At 42.7% G+C, this 22,221-nt stretch overlaps 1 protein-coding gene across 1 annotated transcript in view; it reads right to left on the bottom strand.

Annotated features, from left to right (window-relative positions):
* Positions 1-4,404: 4,404 nt before the first annotated feature.
* The window catches only part of LOC310923457 (uncharacterized protein), a gene marked incomplete at both ends in the record, with an annotated part of 69,012 nt that continues 51,195 nt past the window's right edge, over positions 4,405-22,221 (bottom strand). Inside the window, 11 exon segments of the mRNA XM_083885456.1 lie at positions 4,405-4,458; positions 5,197-5,250; positions 6,481-6,604; positions 13,355-13,530; positions 13,890-14,051; positions 15,035-15,343; positions 15,345-15,869; positions 15,872-15,974; positions 17,879-17,997; positions 19,416-19,480; positions 19,592-19,697. Of these exon segments, the coding sequence (XP_083741582.1) occupies positions 4,405-4,458; positions 5,197-5,250; positions 6,481-6,604; positions 13,355-13,530; positions 13,890-14,051; positions 15,035-15,343; positions 15,345-15,869; positions 15,872-15,974; positions 17,879-17,997; positions 19,416-19,480; positions 19,592-19,697 (1,797 nt within the window).

The following is a 22,221-nucleotide window of genomic DNA, read 5'->3' as shown; positions in this document are numbered from 1 at the left end:
ACAGCCACTGAATTAGCTAAATTAAAGAAAGAATACTCCCGACTTTCTAGTGAATCTCAGACAGAGTATGTCTTTAGAGTTTCACTTACTGGTGGTGACCAAATTAAATTAAGTGAACAAGAAGCAAGTGGCTACTGGGGACATGGAGTTTTCTTAACAACAGGAAATACACGTGCTCCATGGTCCCTGACACAGCGTGCAGCTTACTGGGCAGGGGGACTAAGCCCCCTTGAAAGGGGCGACCCTCTGGCAATAGTCGGCACCCTGGACCAACTCCTAGAAAACATACACAAAGCTGCATGCTTGCAAATGATACATGAAAGAAAATTGATTTCTGACTATGAGTCAACCATGCAACAGCCTGTCAAACCTGAGATTGTGACCCCCCTAATTCGAGGTTTGCCGGAGTCTCTTAAACCAACAGTAATTCTTTTTCAAAAAACAATAGCATCTATCACTCCGGTAGATAGGCTTGAAAGATTTCTTGGACACACAAGAGATCAAACCGGTTCCACTGACTCCACTGACTTCTCGCCTTTTGCTACTCCTAGCACACAATCTAACAGCAGTCATAACAGTGGAAAATATGGACCAGTGAAGCACTCAGAGGACAAACCTGAAAAACCCAGAGAAGTCAGGCACATTGCTTCTCCTAATGAAAAACCAGAAAAGGGAGAACAAATCTCTAACCAGCAGCAGTTGTGGTTGCTAGGGCTGAAAAGGGGACTACCTCGAGAAGTAATGGATAAATTGCCTTATGATAAATTGGTTAAAATAAAATTACTGCTTTTTGAAGCAACTGTCCACCAAGCCCTTGGCCCTATTCATCCTACAAATCCTTTTCAGGTAGAATGGAGATTTGCCACCTCAGGATTGTCATTATATATATGGCAAAGGGGTCCTGAAGGCCCGATCAGATCTGTTAGCTCTCGCTCTTGTGGCTTTAAAGATGCTGAAAAGAGGTACACTACCTGGGAAAAAGGCTTGTTTGTGGTTAGCTTAGCTCTCATAGAAGTGGAAAAAATTGCACAACAGCAACCAATTGTTTTGAGAGACCCCTTCAAAGTTAAGTCAGTCACTACTGGGACCCCTCCACCTGACGGGGTGGTCCAGAGGGCCTCAGTAAGACAGTGGTCTGCTCAGATTGAACATTATTGTAACATCTTCTCAATGACTGAAGGAGCTGTGAAAAATCTAGCACTACAAGAAGCAGAAAACTTGGATAGCACCCAAGACAAACCTGCTTCAGTCATTACCCCTCCCTTTTCCCCCAAACAGCCAGCAAATCCTTGGTTTACCGATCCTTCTGCCTTTTGCCTGACAGCTCCAAGCATAATTCCCGCACTATGGGGACCAAGTGATTCCAGCAATCCAGCACATTGCCCTGGACAACCTGTTTTGGTGGACCTCCCTACTGTAGGGGAAGTACCACTAGTGCTGAAAACCCCTCTGAATAAATATACATGGGCAGCCTTTGATGCTCTAGGGAAAGAGCATCGAATAAATACAGGATGGGCAATTTTCATCATTCTAACCTCCTGCCTCCTCGTGGCAGATTCTGTTGTGCTTACTTTCCACAGGAGAACTCCGAGGGACATGAAGGCCGTATAAACCATGATAAATATTTTAAACAGAAATTTTAAATAGCATTGATTCAGAAATATTAATGAATAAATTGGTTGCCACAATTAAAGATTTGACCAAATTACAACAATCATTATAATTGTCCTTATTGGCTTTGGGGACACTTCAGTGATTGCTATTAAACATATTACCAAATTGGGAAAAGATAAATGTGAATGATAGCAAATTGGTAATTGATACACCTGGTGCTACACAAAACAATGTTTCTTTGGCCCTTAAGCTGCATCCAGGCACAGCTTTGGATGCAGATGGTTGTTGCCTCAATTATAAGGCAAGAAGAAGAAGGAATTCTTCCTACTGAAATTTGGAAAATAATTTGGGACAATGCAAGTTATTTTCAAAGAGAATTCCAATCCTGGTGGAAATTAGTGAACTTTACCTACAACCCCAATACTAACACAGTTACAGCCTTTGTGTTAACAATAGGTAATGCTTCAGTACATTTGATATTCCCTATCTTTGCATTAGGTATAAACCATGATGGAGCTATTCTCTATCCTTCCGAGCATAGAGAATGGGCCCGTCAAACTGGTGAGAAATGGCAAACTGTCAATTTAGAATCTTGTGTTGTTAGGGAGCAGCAAGGTTTCATTTGTGAAAGTAATGCAATCATAGCTCAGGACATTTGTTTGGACACTGAGCAAAATATTTGTCATTTTGAAGTACATCCTAACGAAGCTCCTGGAACAGTGCTCGTGTATATAGGCAATGGGTGTGCATGCTTTAGGACTGTCTGTAATGTTGTAACTGTAGAAAATGTAATGGTAGATACTAAAAATCACTCTAATTTTTGTGTCTGTAATTTTACCACAATTACAAGATGTGACTTTTCTTATAAAGTCCCAGCTATGTCCTCCTTTTGATTTTGGTTTTGATTTGCCTTGTTTTAGTTAACATCCCTCTTGCAAAGGACACTCCTAAAGTTATTGATGTAAAATGCACTACCCAGACAGCGAAAGTTAAGCCTGTAACAGCAGTTTGATTTGAAATGGTTTGTTGTTTTGATTAATGTTGCTTTGTCTTAGTCATGTTAATTAAAAATTAAGGTTGTTTTGTTTTGTTTTTTGTTTTTGTTTGCTTAGAAATTATTATCATGTTAAAAAAATTTAAAGAATTTTGTGAAAGAAATTGTTTTAAATTAAGTATTTGATTGAAAATTGTAATTGTTGATTTTAATTGATGGTATTATATTAATTATTTAGTAATTTGAGTTAATATTTTGAAAAATTGTTATATTAATTATTTGGTGATTTATGTTGATTATTTTGAAAAAAATTGTTAAAAATTGTTAAATCAATTTCTTTAATTTTTGTTTCATTTTTGCTTCTATTCCCTTTCCGTATTTTTCCTTCTCTCTCTCTGTCTCTCTGTCTCTCTGTCTCTCTGTCTCTCTCTCTTCTACACCCTCTCTATTGTCTCTGTTTTTCTGGGATATGCTGCCAATGTGGATGAGTCCTGAAGACTTCACGAGACTACGGAACCTGCTGATGGAAGAACACCTTCGTCGTCAGTCGTGAGTCACGGGGTGGTGTCAGAGTTTGTCCGAGGATGTGTTATGCCTCACAACTGCCTCCGATGGTTGAAGACCAAGACCCCCGGAGAGACTGGGGAGAGCCCCTGGCCTGGCTGAGGTGGGGCACCTGCCGAGGACTGATACGCATCTCCACGAGAATGGAATGCAAGAACAATAGTAGCTCGTTACAGTGGACTGAGCTGACTATACTGACCGTGCTAGAAGGGCACAGCTTGCCGCTTGTTCCTGAGCACCCAACTTTGACGCAGGTGCCTGCACTGGCCCAGTGCCCTCTTTGGCTCCATTCCACTCGCCTTGGTCCTTTTCCTGACCACCCTATAAAGACTCTGCGGATCCCGTGCACCCTTTGTGTACACCCCACTGGAGAAGATCGCGTCTATGGGCATCTCTACGTCTTGAGGACCTCCGACTCTCCACGTGGTAGCTATAATCCCCCTTCCCCTCTTTCTCTATCTTTCTCACTATTCTCTATTTTCTCTCCCTACTATCGCATTGTGGGCACTAAATAAAAGTGCATTTTTTTTGTTTAAGCAAACTGGTTTGTCCCCTGTTGTGTCTTTTGCGCTTTGAGATCTCCAAAACCAACCATCAGGTTCCCCGCATATGTTTGCGGACCCTGACACACGTCATACCACATCTTATCACTGTTAAATCTCTTCAGGTGTCTCAAATTTTTACACTTAAAGTGCAATAAATGCCCACACTAACTAGACAGGATTTTTTCAACTGTATTTACAACAGTTACTGATCTATCAATATGGTATGAAAGCCTATTAAGTGTGACACCAAAGAGGCCTCAATCAAATCTTTTAATCCTACAAATACTCACTGGCACACTTTCAAAATACTTCTAATCTCAAACTACAATTTTTTATTACAATAATTTCTAAGTAAGAATGTATTTAAACAGGGACTATTACTGCCTTGCTAAAGGATACGTGTCCATTCATACATAAATGTCAATAAAGCCCAGAGGATTGCTGTAGTATTGGCAGTTTATGACTGTTCTGTGCAACTTCTACACTGTAGTTAGAAAATTCAGTTGATCACAAGGATATATTTAAAAGGCTGCTGTGTGAGACTGGCACATCCTATGATTATAGCTATTTTCTAAAATCGTAAATAAGCACCAGTTAATTACATTGCTTTCAAGTAACAGCTAACCTCAACATTCTGCAACATTCACCATTAAGGTTCTATTAAGCATCCTATCAAGATAAATTGCATCATTTGGAATCTGTGGAAGGCAAACGTTCTAGATGCAGTAATTCTATCTCCACCTGCAAGATTACATCATGGGTTCCTGAGAGCTTTGCAAATTTTGCCAAATGATCCTGTACTGCATGAACTTTTTTCTTTTCTTTATATCAAAATAGTTCAGTTTCTAAAATTATAAATAAGCCTTCTATAATTCTAAAAAACACACTGAACACAAACTCTGTTTGACAATTGTCATGCACATTATTCAGAGTTTTGAGGTGTTTCTGAGGAGAAAAGGCACCAGCAAAGTTGTTGAATCCAGAGGCACTGCACCGTAGGAACATGTTAGCGGCCTATGGAAGAAAAAGATACATTTCAGTGCAACTATATTTTCTAAAGCTCTAAATTGGGTTGGCTTCAAGATAGGCACATATTCGTACTGCCTGAAATCCCTCACTTCACTGTCACCACTTAACCATCTCCTTGGAATTTGAAAGGCAGGAAGCCAGCAGCTGTGCAGCAGCAAACTGTCTCTTGTGTAGGGAAGGAAGCAAGTTTTACTACTACAGCACTGGCCACAGTGAAGACAACCACCAGAGAGAAACCATGACAGTGGTCCAAGTAGAGTGAAAAAACAAATCCTTCTCCAGGTCAGAAATCTTAGCCTTTTTCTACATATAAAAAAGGGCTACCCAATTTAAAACTAAGACTTGGGCAAGTATTTTGGAATCAAGGACGTTCAACATGTTATTTTGTTCCTTTGTTCAATCATTCAAGGGCTTAATGTGAATATCATGAGTCCCTAGGAACCAAGTTACCAACTTACACAAAGGTTTGAACCGCACTGTTGAAAGACTGCGGCTTTGAGTCATCTGCAAGATGAAGAGAAAAGGAAAATCAGGTGTGCTAAAGAACTGTACCCAAGAAAGCCATCTGGGGACCCATCAACATTCAGAAAATCTGCATGTATCTATCAGTGCAGCTCTACTGTTACAAAGTTCAACAACTTTCTAGGGTTTTTTTCACAGCCTGCACACACACAAAAAATTGGGCCCTACCCAAAGCCTCTCACATTTCCAATATTCCCATTTTAAGTTGAGGGCACCTATCTCCATTTAATAAGATGGGAAAAGAACTAGAAAAATATACACATTTTTTACAGAAATAATTAAAAATGTTGTGTAACCATACCATATGCAGAACTTGCTAAAGTTTCATATAGCTTAGTTGTACCACCTTCCCTTCCTGCTCACCCTACACTTATTTTCCACTCCTTTGATGCATTTAGAAAATTAGGAGTAAATTTAGGTTACTAATTCTAGGAGGTAGGACCTATGTGTTGTATATGTACTCCAAAATGACTGAACTACTTCTAGATGATCCAATTATTTATTCAGAAGGGCACTAAAACAAGGGGAGTAGGCAGAAACCATTCCAAGATACACAGTTGATACTTTTGAGAATTTAACTATGATCTGCTTCTCATACAGTATCTCTACTGATCATTATACCAGGCAATAACTACCTGTAAGTTCAGCTTCACCTCATTCAAGACCATCGAGCAAAGGCATTTATTCCCAGTGTTGAAATGAATATGTGGCATACCAGCATTTTGAACAGGTTGCCTATATTCCTCGTAAAAATACTTGATGCTGTTAACACTACAAACATTCAGCTGAGGCTTACTTGACCAGGCACAAGACGACGGCCACAGCTGCAGCTTCTGCTTCTAAGTTTGCTTCTGCGATAACACTACAAGAGAAGAGTTTGAAAAACCTCTTCTGAGAGAGAAGGCTTAATAAAGACAGACTCTGCAAGCAGACTTGCCATGCTGGAGACAAAGTTTGAGGAAAGAGAGGAAACACAGTAAGCTTTCTCCTTAGAACAGGCTCTGACAACAACCATACATCTGCATAATTAATACACTAGGGAAAATTCAACTATTCATCCTATGTACAGGATAAGGCACTAAAACCTAATTGATATTTGATATACTACTCCACCCATATAGGGAACAGTTAAAAACTTATATTTTTAAATTTTAAAAACAGTGTTGAAATCCACTGACTTCCCTTAACGTATTCCTTTAACAAAATACATACCTGAACCATTTTTCTAGTGACTACTTCTCCCTTCACAAGTACAGTACCATTTTCCATCAGAGCAGGCCAGACGTGATAGGCCACAAAGGGAGCTGTGAAATCTGAGTCACAACTACGATAGTACCTGTTGAAACAAACAGTACAACATATGTCTGCATACAAGTGCCAAAAGACAAGTACGTTTCAAATCATCAGTGCTGATAAAAAGCAGCTACAGTGCTAGTGTCTTTTCACATCACAAAAATACGTATTCTTTACGTGATCCTGTAAAAGAAATGGACTTGGAAGACAGACTTAGCAGAACATACTATTTACTTATACTGACAGACATTCTAATAAAGCCATCTCACACTTCAGAAGGCCACTAGACCTTACTTTTTGCATAAGCCTCTGTTCTGGTTTGGGTTGAATTAGGGGAAAACCTTCAAGGAATCCCCTAATAACAAAACCTCTACCACCCCTCCCCCCAACCCTGGGTTTGGGAAGGAATCTCTTGAACACAAAGTGGAAAAAACCGGTTTATTAACAAATGAATAAACACCCCCCGACACAAGGGAAAAAAAAAAAAGAACAGAAAAAAAGCTCAGGTTACTGTGAGGGGGAGGGCGCGCCGCTTCTTTTACAAGCCCCGGCGATCTTCCTTGGACTCCTCCAGCCAGATCAGCTCCGGGTGCCGGTCCTAAATCTTAAAGGGGGGGGGGGGGGGGGGAAGGAGAAGAGGAAAAGGGAAGAAAAAAAAACAAACAGAGCACAGAAGCGGCAGAAGGAAAGGAAGAAAAAACAAAAGAACGAAAAGGGCAAGAAACTAGCAGAAAAATTTGCGATACAGCGAGCGACTAGAAGCGACTAGAAGCAGGGAAGCCAAAAGCCAAAGTGGAGCCAGCCCAGCAGGCCAGTGCCCGCCCCCCCCTAAAGGGGACGGATCACCTTCTTAGACATAACAAGGGTGTCCACGATATGGGATTATGGGATAGAGAGCACTGTCAACCCAGGACATTCCACCCCTTATCCCATATCGTGGACACACAATAAAAAACTCCCATCTCACTTACTCAGACCCTTGACACTTACACATTTCCATTCATCTTACTTGCTCAAACCTTTGACACTTACACGTTTCCTTCTGTTTCACCCCACATTCAGATCTCCCTGAGGTACACATCGTGTTGTTCCATCTTTCTGCATTATCCACCACGTATAACCTGGTCCTTGAGCAGAGACAATTCCACGGATGGGTTTGTCTGTACTCGAGGAAGGGTTGATCCATACTGTCTTTCCCAACAAACCTCTAACATGGGCCACTGGAGCTTTATCTCCATCTACTATATTAAGGAGCTGGGACTGAGCAGGACCCGCTCGGTTGGTAGAACCTCGGGTGTTAACTAGCCAGGTGGCCTTCGCTAAATGCTGTTCCCAGTTTTTTAAGGACCCCCCACCCAATGCTTTCAGGGTGGTTTTTAACAACCCATTGTACCTCTCCACTTTACCTGCAGCTGGTGCATGGTAGGGGATATGGTACACCCATTCAATGCCATGTTCCCTCGCCCAGGTTTTAATAAGATTATTTTTAAAATGAGTCCCGTTGTCTGACTCAATTCTCTCGGGAGTACCGTGCCTCCAAAGGACCTGCTTTTCAAGGCCCAGAATAGTATTGCGGGCTGTAGCATGAGACACAGGGTAGGTTTCCAACCATCCCGTGGTGGCTTCTACCATGGTCAGCACATGGCGCTTGCCTTGGCGGGTTTGAGGCAGTGTGATGTAATCAATCTGCCAGGCCTCCCCATACTTGTACTTAGACCACCGCCCTCCATACCAGAGGGGCTTCATCCGCTTGGCTTGTTTAATGGCAGCGCACGTCTCACAGTCATGGATAACCTGAGAAATGCTGTCCATGGTTGGATCCACCCCTCGGTCTCGTGCCCACTTATAGGTGGCATCCCTACCTTGGTGACCTGAGGCATCATGGGCCCATCGTGCTAGGAACAACTCTCCCTTGTGCTCCCAGTCTAGGTCTATCTTCAACTCTCCTATTTTTGCAGCTTGATCTACCCGCTGATTGTTTTGCTGCTCCTCATTAGCTTTACTTCTGGGGACATGGGCATCTACATGGCGAATCTTCATCGGTAGTTTCTCTAACCGGGCAGCAATATCTTTCCACTCTTCAGCAGCCCAAATGGGTTTTCCTCTACGCTGCCAGTTGGCCTCTTTCCATTTCTTCAGCCATCCCCACAGAGCGTTGGCTACCATCCAAGAATCGGTATACAGATAGAGCCTTGGCCATTTCTCTCTTTCTGCAATATCTAGGGCCAGTTGAATGGCTTTGAGTTCAGCAAATTGACTGGATCCACCCTCTCCTTCAGTGGCCTCTGCGACCAGTCGTGTGGGGCTCCAGACAGCTGCTTTCCACCTCCGACTCATCCCTATGACGCGGCAGGAACCATCGGTGAATAAAGCATAACGTGCTTCCTCTGCCGGCAGCTGGTTGTATGGCGGAGCTTCCTCAACCCGAGTCACTGGTTCTTGTTCTTCATCTGCGACGCTGAAACTTTCACCTTCGGGCCAGTTCGTGATTACTTCCAAAATTCCAGGGCGATTCAGTTTCCCAACTCGGGCGCGTTGTGTAATGAGGGCAATCCACTTGCTCCAGGTAGCGCTGGTGGCATGGTGGGTGGAGGGAACCTTTCCTCTAAACATCCACCCTAGCACTGGTAGTCGGGGTGCCAGGAGCAGTGGTGCTTCTGTACCGATCACCTCTGAAGCAGCTTGGATTCCCTCATAGGCGGCCAAGATTTCCTTTTCCGTTGGGGTGTAGTTATCTTCAGACCCCCTGTAGCTCCGACTCCAAAATCCCAGTGGTCGGCCTCGGGTCTCACCAGGTACCTTTTGCCAAAGGCTCCAGGACAGACCATGACTCCCAGCTGCAGAGTAGAGCACATTCTTCACATCTGGTCCCGTTCTGACTGGGCCGAGGGCTACAGCATGAGCAATCTCCTGCTTGATCTGGGTGAAAGCTTGCTGCTGCTCAGGACCCCAATAGAAATCGTTCTTCTTGCGGGTAACCAGATGAAGGGGCCTCACAATCTGACTGTATTCCGGAATGTGCATCCTCCAGAAACCTATGGCACCTAAGAAAGCTTGTGTTTCCTTCTTATCCGTTGGAGGGGACATAGCTGTAATTTTGTTAATAACGTCCGTAGGAATCTGACGCCGTCCATCTTGCCACTTCACTCCTAGGAACTGGATCTCTCGAGCAGGTCCCTTAACTTTACTCTTCTTAACAGCAAAGCCGGCTTCCAGGAGAATTTGGATGATTTTCTCTCCCTTTTCGAACACTTCTGTGGCTGTGTCTCCCCACACAATGATATCATCAATATATTGTAGATGTTCTGGGGCCTTATCCTTTTCTAGTGTGGCCTGGATCAGCCCATGGCAGATGGTGGGGCTGTGTTTCCACCCCTGGGGCAGTCTGTTCCAGGTGTACTGCACTCCCCTCCATGTGAAGGCGAACTGAGGCTGGCATTCGGCTGCCAGAGGAATAGAGAAGAATGCATTTGCAATATCGATAGTGGCGTACCACTTCGCTGCCTTGGACTCCAGCTCATACTGCAGTTCCAGCATGTCTGGTACGGCTGCACTCAGAGGTGGGGTCACTTCATTCAAGGCACGATAATCCACAGTCAATCTCCATTCTCCATCAGATTTCCGCACCGGCCAGATTGGGCTATTAAAGGGTGAGTGGGTTTTGCTGACCACCCCTTGGCTTTCCAGCTCTCGAATCATCTTATGGATGGGGATCACAGCATCTCGAGTGGTTCTATATTGCCGCCGATGCACTATTGAAGTGGCAATTGGTACTACTTGTTCTTCTCCCTTCATAAGTCCTACGGTGATCGGGTTCTCGGACAGTCCAGGCAAGGTGTTCAACTGTCGAATACTTTCTGCCATCACAGTCGCTACTCCAAAGGCCCACCTGAACCCTTTCGGGTCTTTAAAATACCCACTCCGGAGGTAATCTATGCCCAAGATGCATGGGGCCTCTGGGCCGGTCGCAATAGGGTGTTTCTTCCACTCATTCTTAGTCAGGCTCACATCTGCCTCCACTAATGTATAGTCCTGTGATCCCCCAGTCACACCAGCAATAGAAATCGATTCTGCCCCTACATATCTCGAGGGGATCAAGGTACACTGCGAGCCAGTGTCAACCAAAGCCTTATAGTCTTGTGGCTTCAATGTGCCAGGCCAACGAACCCACACAGTCCAAAACACACGATTTTCCCTAACCTCTACCTGGCTAGAGGCAGGGCCCCTCTAAGCATGGTTATCCTTCTTGTAAACAATCACAAACAATCCGAGCCCGGTCAATATTCTGGTTAGTGCCCCACGGCAACATAAGTTACGTATAAGAAGAAATGCTAAAGCTATCTCCGGGTAAGGAAATAACCCTAGACACCACAGAGGTAATAAAACCTCAAAAAACCCTAGAGACCAGAAATATTGACAGGCTTTCACCCCGACTGCCATTACGAGTCCAGAAAAAAGCATCCTGATACACCCACCAAACAATTAGAATCACCAGTATTATTATTAAGGTTTTTTCCACTTTCTTTGACTCGGGTTCCCGGGCCAACGCACCAAAAAATATGTTCTGGTTTGGGTTGAATTAGGGGAAAACCTTCAAGGAATCCCCTAATAACAAAACCTCTACCACCCCTCCCCCCAACCCTGGGTTTGGGAAGGAATCTCTTGAACACAAAGTGGAAAAAACCGGTTTATTAACAAATGAATAAACACCCCCCGACACAAGGGAAAAAAAAAAAAAAACAGAAAAAAAGCTCAGGTTACTGTGAGGGGGAGGGCGCGCCGCTTCTTTTACAAGCCCCGGCGATCTTCCTTGGACTCCTCCAGCCAGATCAGCTCCGGGTGCCGGTCCTAAATCTTAAAGGGGGGGGGGGGGGGGGGGAAGGAGAAGAGGAAAAGGGAAGAAAAAAAAACAAACAGAGCACAGAGGCGGCAGAAGGAAAGGAAGAAAAAACAAAAGAACGAAAAGGGCAAGAAACTAGCAGAAAAATTTGCGATACAGCGAGCGACTAGAAGCGACTAGAAGCAGGGAAGCCAAAAGCCAAAGTGGAGCCAGCCCAGCAGGCCAGTGCCCGCCCCCCCCTAAAGGGGACGGATCACCTTCTTAGACATAACAAGGGTGTCCACGATATGGGATTATGGGATAGAGAGCACTGTCAACCCAGGACAGCCTCACACAAACCAGGGCCTCTCTGTCCACTGACAGATTACACCTTCTGAGCAGCAATTTGGCAGACAGAGTCATCCCCTCTTCCTGTAATACCTTGCTAAAACAAGCTCCCTATAAAGGACATTGCAGAAATACTCAACTATAAAGTTACTTCCTAGTATCTTATGAGACATGAGGCAACTTGATTAGCAAGATCCTCATATATTGATAATGAAACGGTGACATTTTAGCTATGAAAAATTAATTCAAAGGTATGTATACTACCTTTCTAAGTCTGGAATATTGGCTAAATAACACATCTGGCTTTATGGATTCAAACTCAGAACAAATATCAAATAGCAATTTTAAAAAAAAGTTAAAAGCCGTGCATCTATACTTTAGTAATGTATTACAATAGCAAGTTATATAAAACAATGTTGTACCCTGAGGCATGAAGCAAGGCATAGGGTACAATGATGTTTACCTGGCCCTTTATAGAATGCTATCACACAATAAACAGAGATATTTTAATTTCTACAAGTTTTGCTCCATCTCTGTGTGCCATATATACATGCTATACATGTAAACATACACATATGCCACATTTATCTAGATAGATAGACAGAAAGATGGGAGTATGTGTCTCCCACAGCAGCACACAAAAACATATTAGATGTGTTTTTTTAAGGCCATACACACCAAATAGGTGGAGAAGGCATCCCAAGACTATACCACAGTGTTGGTGCTTTTTAATCAGGCCAATAGCTTTGAGTGTCAAAAGCTAACTTTCCCATATTTGAATAGGATCTTTGAGTAGTCCTGTATGACTTTGCACTCTCCTATCAAGAGTCTACTTTCATCTTCTCTCTTTCTCTCCTTGACTTCTCAAGCTCTTCACCACCTGGGTCCCATTCTATTCTAAATTGTATTACTGGAAACCTCCTTAGTGATGTAAGGTTTTTTGCTTTTGAGAGCCATTTTTTATGACTTATCAATCCCATGAATTTTCTAGACAATATGGAAGCACCCTGTTCTCTGCCTGCTAAAAAAGCAGCTTGACCCAACAGAAAAAAAAAAAAAAAAACAAACCAAACCTATGCCATGGTGTGAATTTTTTTAAAACAAAATTCACATTTTTAAAAGGCAGATTTGGTTTTGCTCAGCTCTTAACCAGAAGAGGTGGGACCATATTAATACTTGTATGTTATACAGCAGCTGCAGCCTGGAGGTTGCGGCAAACATGTTGATCCCAGTAACATCAACTGCCAGATCTCAGTAAATATGACTTTTACAGAACAGGCCAGTAAGGAGGAACAAAGATGCAAACATCTTTAAAAAGGCAGATAGAGACTAAACAGGGAAACCTGATGATCATTATCTTCTTAAATGATAAATTAAATATGCTCTTGAGACTGAAGTTTATCCAGAAAATTGCTCTGCTGTTCACTAAAAAAATTGTTAACACTTGTGTACATGCTGGCATTTATACACTATCCTAAACCTTAAAGATATACCAAATTCACTACAGGCCAGGGGTTTTTGCCCAAATTAATGTTTAGAAATCTTAAATTTTTATATTAATTAGGAAACAAGTAGGCTACACAACATTTAATGGTAAGAGTCTGACTGAATATAAAGATTTCTTACATTCTCCTATTGAAAAGTTCTCCATCAACACTGAAGGCAACATCAAGAGGAGGACAGAGTGTCTGCATTTGAAAAGCCAAACAGCACAACGCTCGAATGAAACAGCTGATGACATTGAAATCAACATTTTCTGGACATGGAAGCTTTGGGTTCACGTTCATGCAGCAAATAACTTCCTGAAAATAAAAATACAGGGGTAATTTGCACTCGCTAACAATTTTATTCACAAGCAAGTATAGAAATCACCCCTAAGTATGCCTCTCAGCTTTCTACATTTAAAAATCGGTACAAAAAGCTCATGTTGCCCTAGATTATTCCAGAAAACAATAACTTCAGAAAGAATGTGCTGCTACAAACAAACGAGCTTTTACTAAGTCACACATACACTAGTCCTAGCAATGTTGTTCTGGAAAGTAAACTGCTACAAGACAAAGTCTATACAGTAACTTTTTTCTCCTTCAGTTTACATATTCTGAATTTACTAGCTCCTGAAAGAGATCACCACATCACTTTCCCACCACTGCCCTTGACTTACCTGGACACTGCAACAAACATCATACAGCTCCTTGTGGCAAGCTATAGAATTCAGGGCAGAAATTTCAAGTGCTGCAGGTCCCCCGCAGTGATCTATAGCCAAAGTCTCTTTTACATGTATTTTGATCTTCCAGAAGGCTTTCTTTGCTGCACGGAAAGATTCCTGCAAATATAAAGAACATCTAGTTAAACACAGGAGGCCTAGATTAATTTTTATCAGTTATCTGCAAAAATTAATTTAACCCACTATCATCATAATAAGGAGGAATATAATAAACTGCTGTAAAGGAGAAAGTTAACTCATTGGGAATGAATTCTTTGATTGACTGCAATTTATTTGCAGAAGGTACGATTGAAAATCTTCCCACCTAACTTTCTATATTTGCACAGGATTCCATCACACACCCATGATCAATGCAATCACATTCAAAGATATCATGAGTAACAGCATTTTATGTCCCGCAGCCCTACATGTAAGACAGGAACACCTCATTTTTTGGGAAAAGAGGATGAATTGGAGCGTATAAACTGAATGACTGTTGAAAGAAAAAATCTTCAATAAGTTAAATGTGCTTGGGATCACACACATTAAGATATGCTGCCTCTCTAACACATGTGTTACATCATTTTTATAGAAAAGAAGATTAAATACAGAAAAAATGAAAACAATTTTCTTCAAACTGAGTTCATGGTAAATGTGGGGTATCTAGGTGGTTTCAAGGGACCCAATTAAATTAAAACAGCACATAGCTACAAGCATAAGGAAAGCATGATATGGGAAGATTTTTAGCTTTGTAGTGTTGTAGTATTTAATGCAGCATTCCCAAAAGAATTTTTCTAAGGCAATGTTGATCACTGCAGGCAGCATCTACTTTTCAGACCAAATTGGTCTTCTTTTAGCACCTGTATAATAAATCACTGACCCTGTTCCAATCTCGGAACACGTCAGGTAGGACACTACATTGAGAGTTCAAAGTAGAAGTGTGAGGGGAAGAAAGAAAAATCAAAATAAAAAAAAGGAAGAAAGCTTTTCCTCTCTGGGCTTGACAGAAATGCTAATTTACCCACCATTTAACCCAATGCAGACATAGTGTTTTACAATACACCCTCCAGCCTGTAAAATAAGAAATACTATTTCTTCCTCACCAGAGCTGCAACATATATTATCCTCTGCACCATCTCTATGTCACAGATATATTTCTTCAACAAGATCTCTGCATCCAGGCGATCTTTAGCATAAATGAAGTTAAAGCGAGCTATGAGGCAGGCACGACGAGAAGCATTGGCCCGCCTGCACTGGGCAGGTGAACAGATCTTGACAGGAAGACTGCAGGGGCTGCAGGGTTTGCAAGGATTGCAGGGATCACAGGGATCACAAGGATTGCAGGGATCACAGGGAATGCACGGATTGCAGGGTTTGCAGGGTTTGCAGGGACTGCAGGTGCTTGTAGGGATTGCAGGGATTGCAGGGGTCACAGGGGTCGCAGGGAATGCAGGGTTTGCAGGGACTGCAGGGATCACAGGGGTCACAAGGAATGCAAGGTTTGCAGGGATTGCAGGGATCGCAGGGGTCACAGGGAATGCAGGGTTTGCAGGGACTGCAGGGATCACAGGGGTCACAAGGAATGCAAGGTTTGCAGGGTTTGCAGGGATCGCAGGGGTCACAGGGTTTGCAGGGTTTGCAGGGTTTGCAGGGTTTGCAGGGATTGCAGGGTTTGCAGGGATTGCAGGGTTTGCAGGGATTGCAGGGTTTGCAGGGTTTGCAGGGATCGCAGGGGTCACAGGGTTTGCAGGGTTTGCAGGGTTTGCAGGGTTTGCAGGGTTTGCAGGGATCGCAGGGGTCACAGGGTTTGCAGGGTTTGCAGGGTTTGCAGGGTTTGCAGGGTTTGCAGGGATTGCAGGGTTTGCAGGGATTGCAGGGTTTGCAGGGATCGCAGGGGTCACAGGGAATGCAGGGTTTGCAGGGTTTGCAGGGGGTTTCAGGGATTGCAGGGATTGCAGGGTTTGCAGGGAATGCAGGGTTTGCAGGGGATTGCAGGGATTGCAGGGATCACAGGGGTCGCAGGGAATGCAGGGTTTGCAGGGACTGCAGGGACTGCAGGGTTTGCAGGGATCACAGGGGTCGCAGGGAATGCAGGGAATGCAGGGTTTGCAGGGATCACAGGGGTCGCAGGGCCTGCAGCGTTTGCAGGACTTGTTCACACAGCACCGCCGAGGAGAGCAGCTCCGTGCAAGCCTACAACACACATGCAAAGAAGCAGATTAAAGTGGAAAATTATTGAGCAAGCTCCGTATGCTAGCTGAATAATTTCAGTATGCTTTCCTTATCCTGAAATACAGGAAAAATCAAGAGTTTAAAAACAAATTAAACAAAGCAGACCCTTGATCTTACTTCAAATTGCATAAGTGTATTGTGGCAGGAGGATGGATATAGCACTCCATGCTATAGGAAAAATCACTGGTTAACATTTGGTGTCCTTATACTAGCTCAGATGATCAGGTCTAAAAGACTAATTTCTTTCTCATATTTAAGATGTTAACTAAACCAGCTCAGTTTTCTTTCCTACAGATTAAGAACCTAGGTATTTTCTTCTATCAGGTTCTTGGGCTCCTTTCTTTGCTGCAATGTATTACTCAGCCAAAGGATATCACAGGTATTATTCAAGTAATACCAAAGCTAACAATTCCTCTCCTGCTGTCCCCAAAAGGAGTGTTTCTTAAAGGTTGGCAGACAACCAGTGAAGCAAGTTTATCTTTTGTCCTTTACTCTTACTTCATATTAAAAACTATCCCAACATCTCTGTTTTCCCGTCAAACACTGGTATTACTGTTGCTTTCCTCTTACCAAAAGTGGAAGGAAAAAATTAAAAAATATGTTTTCTATTTATTTTGAAGGTATTCACTCTGTCCTTTCTTCTCTTTACTGAAGGACCCTGGTGAGATTTTTGAGGATCTGAACCAACAAAAGCTCTAACACTTATCAATTGACAAGATTCTTGTTCCACCTTTTTAAGGAGCAGGCTGACTGAGATGACCACAGGTAATAAGGCCAGCAACATCTGCTAAGAGAAAAGACTGCCCAGTTCCATCCTTAGTCAGCTCCTTCAGGGAAGACTTCTAGCAGGAATAGTAGGGCTAAAGAGGACTAAAGAATTCTACTAGAAAGGACAACTGGGAAAGAAAATTAGATTTGGGAAAATGAGTTCTAGAAATAGGCACAGGGAAAATCCAAACTGATATTCTTGGAATCACTTAATAAGGGCGTGAACTTATATCACTTAATGTACTGGCCCAAGACTTGTGAGTAATCATTGTTCTCATGCTAATAGGATGCATGATAATGTGTCTGCCACTTGGAGCTACCTCTTAAATGGCCCTGGAACTGGTAATAACTGCACGAATTTGTATCTGAAGCAATTTAGTTATTTTTATATTATAGTGCTCCACAAAATATGTTTTATGCAACTAAGCAAAAGCTGTTCGGGTCTAGTCACTTATTTGGAAATCCAACCCTCTGCCTCCATCTGATGACAGTGGCTTTTATCTTCTCGGATATTTACATACCAATTACATTGCATAATTAATTGTGACATGTTGTAGGTCCTTCAATAAATGTTACACTATAGCTACTCAACTGATTTTTTATTTAGGGTTTATTCAGCATGCAACATTTCATAGACTGTAGCTCCACATGGGATTGTCATGGACTATACAAATCCTTTTTATGTAGAATACTGGAATGTTTTTCAACACCTCTGCCAGAAGCAAAACCTACCAAGTCAATTTATGAATGTGGGTGTGACAGTATCATTTGTACCCCTCATTGGATACATACACATGATATAGAGCTTAGATGCATTTTGAAACTCTGGTTTTAGGCCAGGAATGAAACATTTTATAAATCTCCATCAATATTTAGATGTCAAGAGAAAAACATGGCTTGCTGAAAAACAAAAAGCAAACAGAAAGAACTGCAGTTGATTTCCCTACTCTTTTTCCATCTCGCAGAGCTCTACAGGAGTTTCAGCTAGTTTTTCTTCCAGGTCTCGCAGTCGACATTTCAGTTTGCAGGCCAAAACTTTCAGCTGTAGCTCTCCCCCAGCTGGATCCTACCAGGAAATGAAGTCACACTGCTTGAATGTTCTACCTTATAGATTCTCTCAGCAAAATACTATAGCATTATGGGCAGATGTATTTCTAAATATTTCATCAACTACCATTTCTAAAGAAACTGAGAACAAAAACAATTGCATTCTCTCTGAGACATAAGAAATACTTTTCAAGCACAGCAAACAAAGACTCAGTTATATAAAGAAATAGATTCACTTATTTTATACCTCATGGTAGAAATTATGGAAGGTCTGCATATGCAGATTTACTGCCTGAGTCATCAGAACAAAGCACTTTGCAGATGTATTGCACAGTTGGTTTTTTCCAGTTAGTCAACTTCTGATTGACTACATCACCAACTCAAATAAACTTTTTGAGAATTCATGTACACAAAACAACAGAAAAAGTTATTAGAACACAGGAGACAAGTATTATCATTCCAGAAAGCACACTGCTTACTATACATGCAGCTGCCTTTTACAACCCATAGAATGGCCTACTAGAACTGGAATTAAATAAGTAACTGAGCAACAGGGTTTTCTTTAAATTTTGAATGTCACGTGCAATGACAAATCTGTAATTGGTATGCCTGGTGTACTGTCATTTAATTACATTGTTATTTTGTGTTTTGGGGACGTTTTGGCAGAACCCTTCTACTGCATTATACTAGACTCTGACTCTTAAAGGATATCACTTTTTATTCATCTTATTTTAATTGTGAAAGGTTTTGACAGAGCAGGTGTAAAAATGAGAAACCAAAGAACCTGGAGACATCACTCTCAAATCTCAGGATCTTGAAGATCCTCCCCTAGCCTGAATTAGCCAACTCTCTTATTTTTTTCAAAGCAGAAAGCCACAACAGATCTGTCTTTTCTGCCAAACTGTTAGTATTACAACCCCTTCAGTAAACACCAAATACATACGAACTCCAAATATCATGGCAGGAGCACGATGGTATTACAACACACATGAACACTTCTCTTTTTTTAACACTCCAGGAAATAATATAGTGTTAAGATAATCTTAGAGGTTTTTTTCTTTAAAAAAAAAAATAAAAGGAGCTCACAAATTAATGCATAGAGTTTATGCACACCTTCAGTTTACACATGTATTTCCACAGTGTCATTTTTTCTAAAAGAGATATAGCACAAATATCTCATAAACATTTTAAAAATGGCATTTTTATGATGTCTCTGCAAATGTAAATGTAAATATCAAATCTTTACCTAGGAGAGGAAAGCAGTATAATAACACAGACTTCTTCTCATACAAAGCAAATTCCTCCTGAAGCAACTAAGGATATATTTCATTAAGTAAAATCTGAGAGAGAGGCTAATATTAACAGAAAGTCATTAAAGATCTTCTGCTGGTATCAATTCATGTAGTTCTATTCCCTTAAAATAAGTTTCTTACACACCTGACCTCCTGAAGCAGAACAGCATACTTTTGGCAGGAGACAGCTTTTTACTGCTGGACAGTCTTCTAAAAAAACACACACATTAAGAAATGGTGAGAACACTTACAGAAAGAGCCAGAGTTGGAAAAAATGCCATATGTGAAACATGTTCGTAATTAGACAAGGCACTGATTTACCTTCTTGAGATGTTTCATTGAGAATTGAGAAGAGCTGCTTTTGAATCGCAGTGTTCAGTTCTAATAATTTACAGCATCGGCTCAGATTTTCACCACTGGAAATCAACTGTAAATGAATGTGCATTTGCCGCCGTGCGCTTGCCCTGTGTGGCTAGCCCGGAGCGCACGTAGCAGTACACCTGATATTTGTGGTCCTCCACCTAGGCCAACGACCTGAGCTGCAGCCACGAAGCCGGTGATAAATGAGAGAAGGACTCTCCGGGAGCTTGGGGTCAGAGAAGTTTATTCCTGCCCGGGCACTCCAGAGAGAGCCCCGAGCAAACAAATGCACCGGCTTAAATACAACACAGAGTGGGTGTGGGGAAAGCGCAGAACAACCAATGAGCAGGAACCAGGGAGTGGCAAGGGTGAGGGGTGATCCAACCAGGAGTGACCAGGGAAAAGGCGGGAAGGGACCCAGCCAATCCCTAGGCCCAGGCCTCAGGGAGATTGGCATGGGGGGTGAGGGTGATGGACAGGGCCTGTGGCGGGAAGGACGGGCCAATCAGGGACTGTCTCCAGGGAGGGTACGCAGAGGGTTATATAACTTAAGTGGTAAACAACAAGATGGAGTCAGGGGAACAGGGCCCAGGGAAGCCATTTTGGGTACATAAAACTGGGGTACACTAAACTGAAATGTACATAAAACACAGACAAATGTACATAAAACTTTACAAACCCCAACATGCATTACTACATCTGTGTGGGCTTTTTTACTTAAAGCTACAATCACGACGTTTTCCCCCCTGTAATTACATCTTTCCAACCTTTCCTTACTGAATGCATTAGAATACTCATTTTTTAAGGTTCACATTTTTAATAGGCAAATGAACAATGCATCAGGACTTCTATCACTCAGATAATTCACTACTTGAGAAAACGTACTCCTTTTCAATTATAAAGATGCTGCAACCACAAGTATCTCTAAAAGAAGAATCATAGAAATTATGAATCTGGGTTAAAATCTTTCAACAGTTATTAAAATAATAATCTAGCAGATTGTCGGATTAAAAGAAAAAAAACAAAATCTGGTTTTCCATATTAGCTGAAATAACACATACAAGGAAAAGGCTCTTATCTTGCTTTGTCAGCAGTCACATGAAGTCTCCACGCAATTTCACCTGATTTTTAAGAGTTACAAACTGAAACATATACTACTGAAGGAGCAAAACCCAGAACTATGCCTAGGAAACAACAAAACTACATCACGTTCAGCAAATGCAGTTTTGAAAATTTTGCAATTTAAACTACACCTGCCAGAAGAATACACACTTTTTTACTTCCTTCCTTAATCTTTATCTGTAACCTGTGTATCACCTTCCACATAGATCACTCTCTAGGTCTTCAGGTTTTAATGACTCCGTATGGTTTTTACAAGCTTCCAAAAGAGCTGAAAATCCCACCCATGTGCCCATCAGCTTGTGTTTTGATCGCTGCAATATGCTCTCCTCGGGCCTTGGGGGAGCACTGTCAACCTGCTCACCTTCACAAGAACACAGCTACAAAAGTGCATTTTTCCAGCTCATTACAGCAACATAACACAGTGTTTCCATCTGCCAGCTCCTCTTTTCCTGCAACAGCAGCCTGAAACTGTTCATCTTCATTTTCCAAGACCTGAAAGACTATTCCCAACCAACTCATGATGGAGGGGTCAGCCCCCACTGCTGCTCAGCCCTCCTAAGGTCTACCTCACCATCCATTTGCAAGATTTTGAAATGCACGGCACTGTTCCTCCTCTGTGGTAGCTTTACCAGCTACTCTCAAACTCCCTAAAATTGTCCTTTGTCATGAATCCTGCAGAGAGTTACACTGGCTATGTAACTGTAACTCCTATCCAACCATAAAGTAAAAGAAAATAGCTGATTTTCCCTGGAAACGCTGCATCTCTTTCCTCACCAAGCACAGCACACAGCAGGTGGTTACAGGCTCCTGACCTGAGCACAAGCCCCATCTACCCCAGAAACCTGGGGATGCAGGAGTGAAAACTCTGTCACGATTTTCCACTGAGCAAAGTCACACCTGACAAGTTTCATGTTCCTCCGCCTCATCTTTCCCTAATTTCACACCTTCTCTATTTCTTCCACTGTTTCACCTCCTCAGTTTCCTGTCACTCCCTGGATTCCACTACATTCCCTCTGCAGCCGAAACTCTTCCCTCAGTCCCGTTCTGACCCCTCGGGGCCGTGTGGCCTTGCAGCAGCCTCTTTCCCCTCCCAGAAGGGCTGGGGTGCTGGATAGCCCGTTCTCCGCCTCAGCACCTCTTTCCCCCCCGTTCTCCTGCCCGTTTCTGGCCCACGGCCGGTTTCTCCTGAGCACAAGCCCGCCCCGGGTCCTTTTCACCTGCCGCTCTTTTACTCCAACGCTCTCTCCTGTTTAGAGCCAGTGTGCTTCAAACCTCACTTTCAACCTCCGGCCCTTGTTTTCAGGGCAAAGAGGCAAAAAGCCGGGGCTGGCACTCAGAGGTGTGTGAGGGGCGCGGGACGGGGCCCAAACCGGCCACTGCAACGCCCGGCGGCGGCCGCCCCAGCCCGGGAGCGCCGGCACCCACCTCGTACTCCTGATGCCAGTTCTCCAGCTTCTCCTGCAGCTCCC

This window comes from Zosterops lateralis, assembly GCF_965231275.1.
Source record: "Zosterops lateralis genome assembly, contig: HAP1_HAP1_SCAFFOLD_57, whole genome shotgun sequence".
In the NCBI taxonomy this organism is placed as follows: Eukaryota; Metazoa; Chordata; class Aves; order Passeriformes; family Zosteropidae; genus Zosterops; species Zosterops lateralis.
This window is presented reverse-complemented; position numbering and strand designations above follow the sequence as displayed.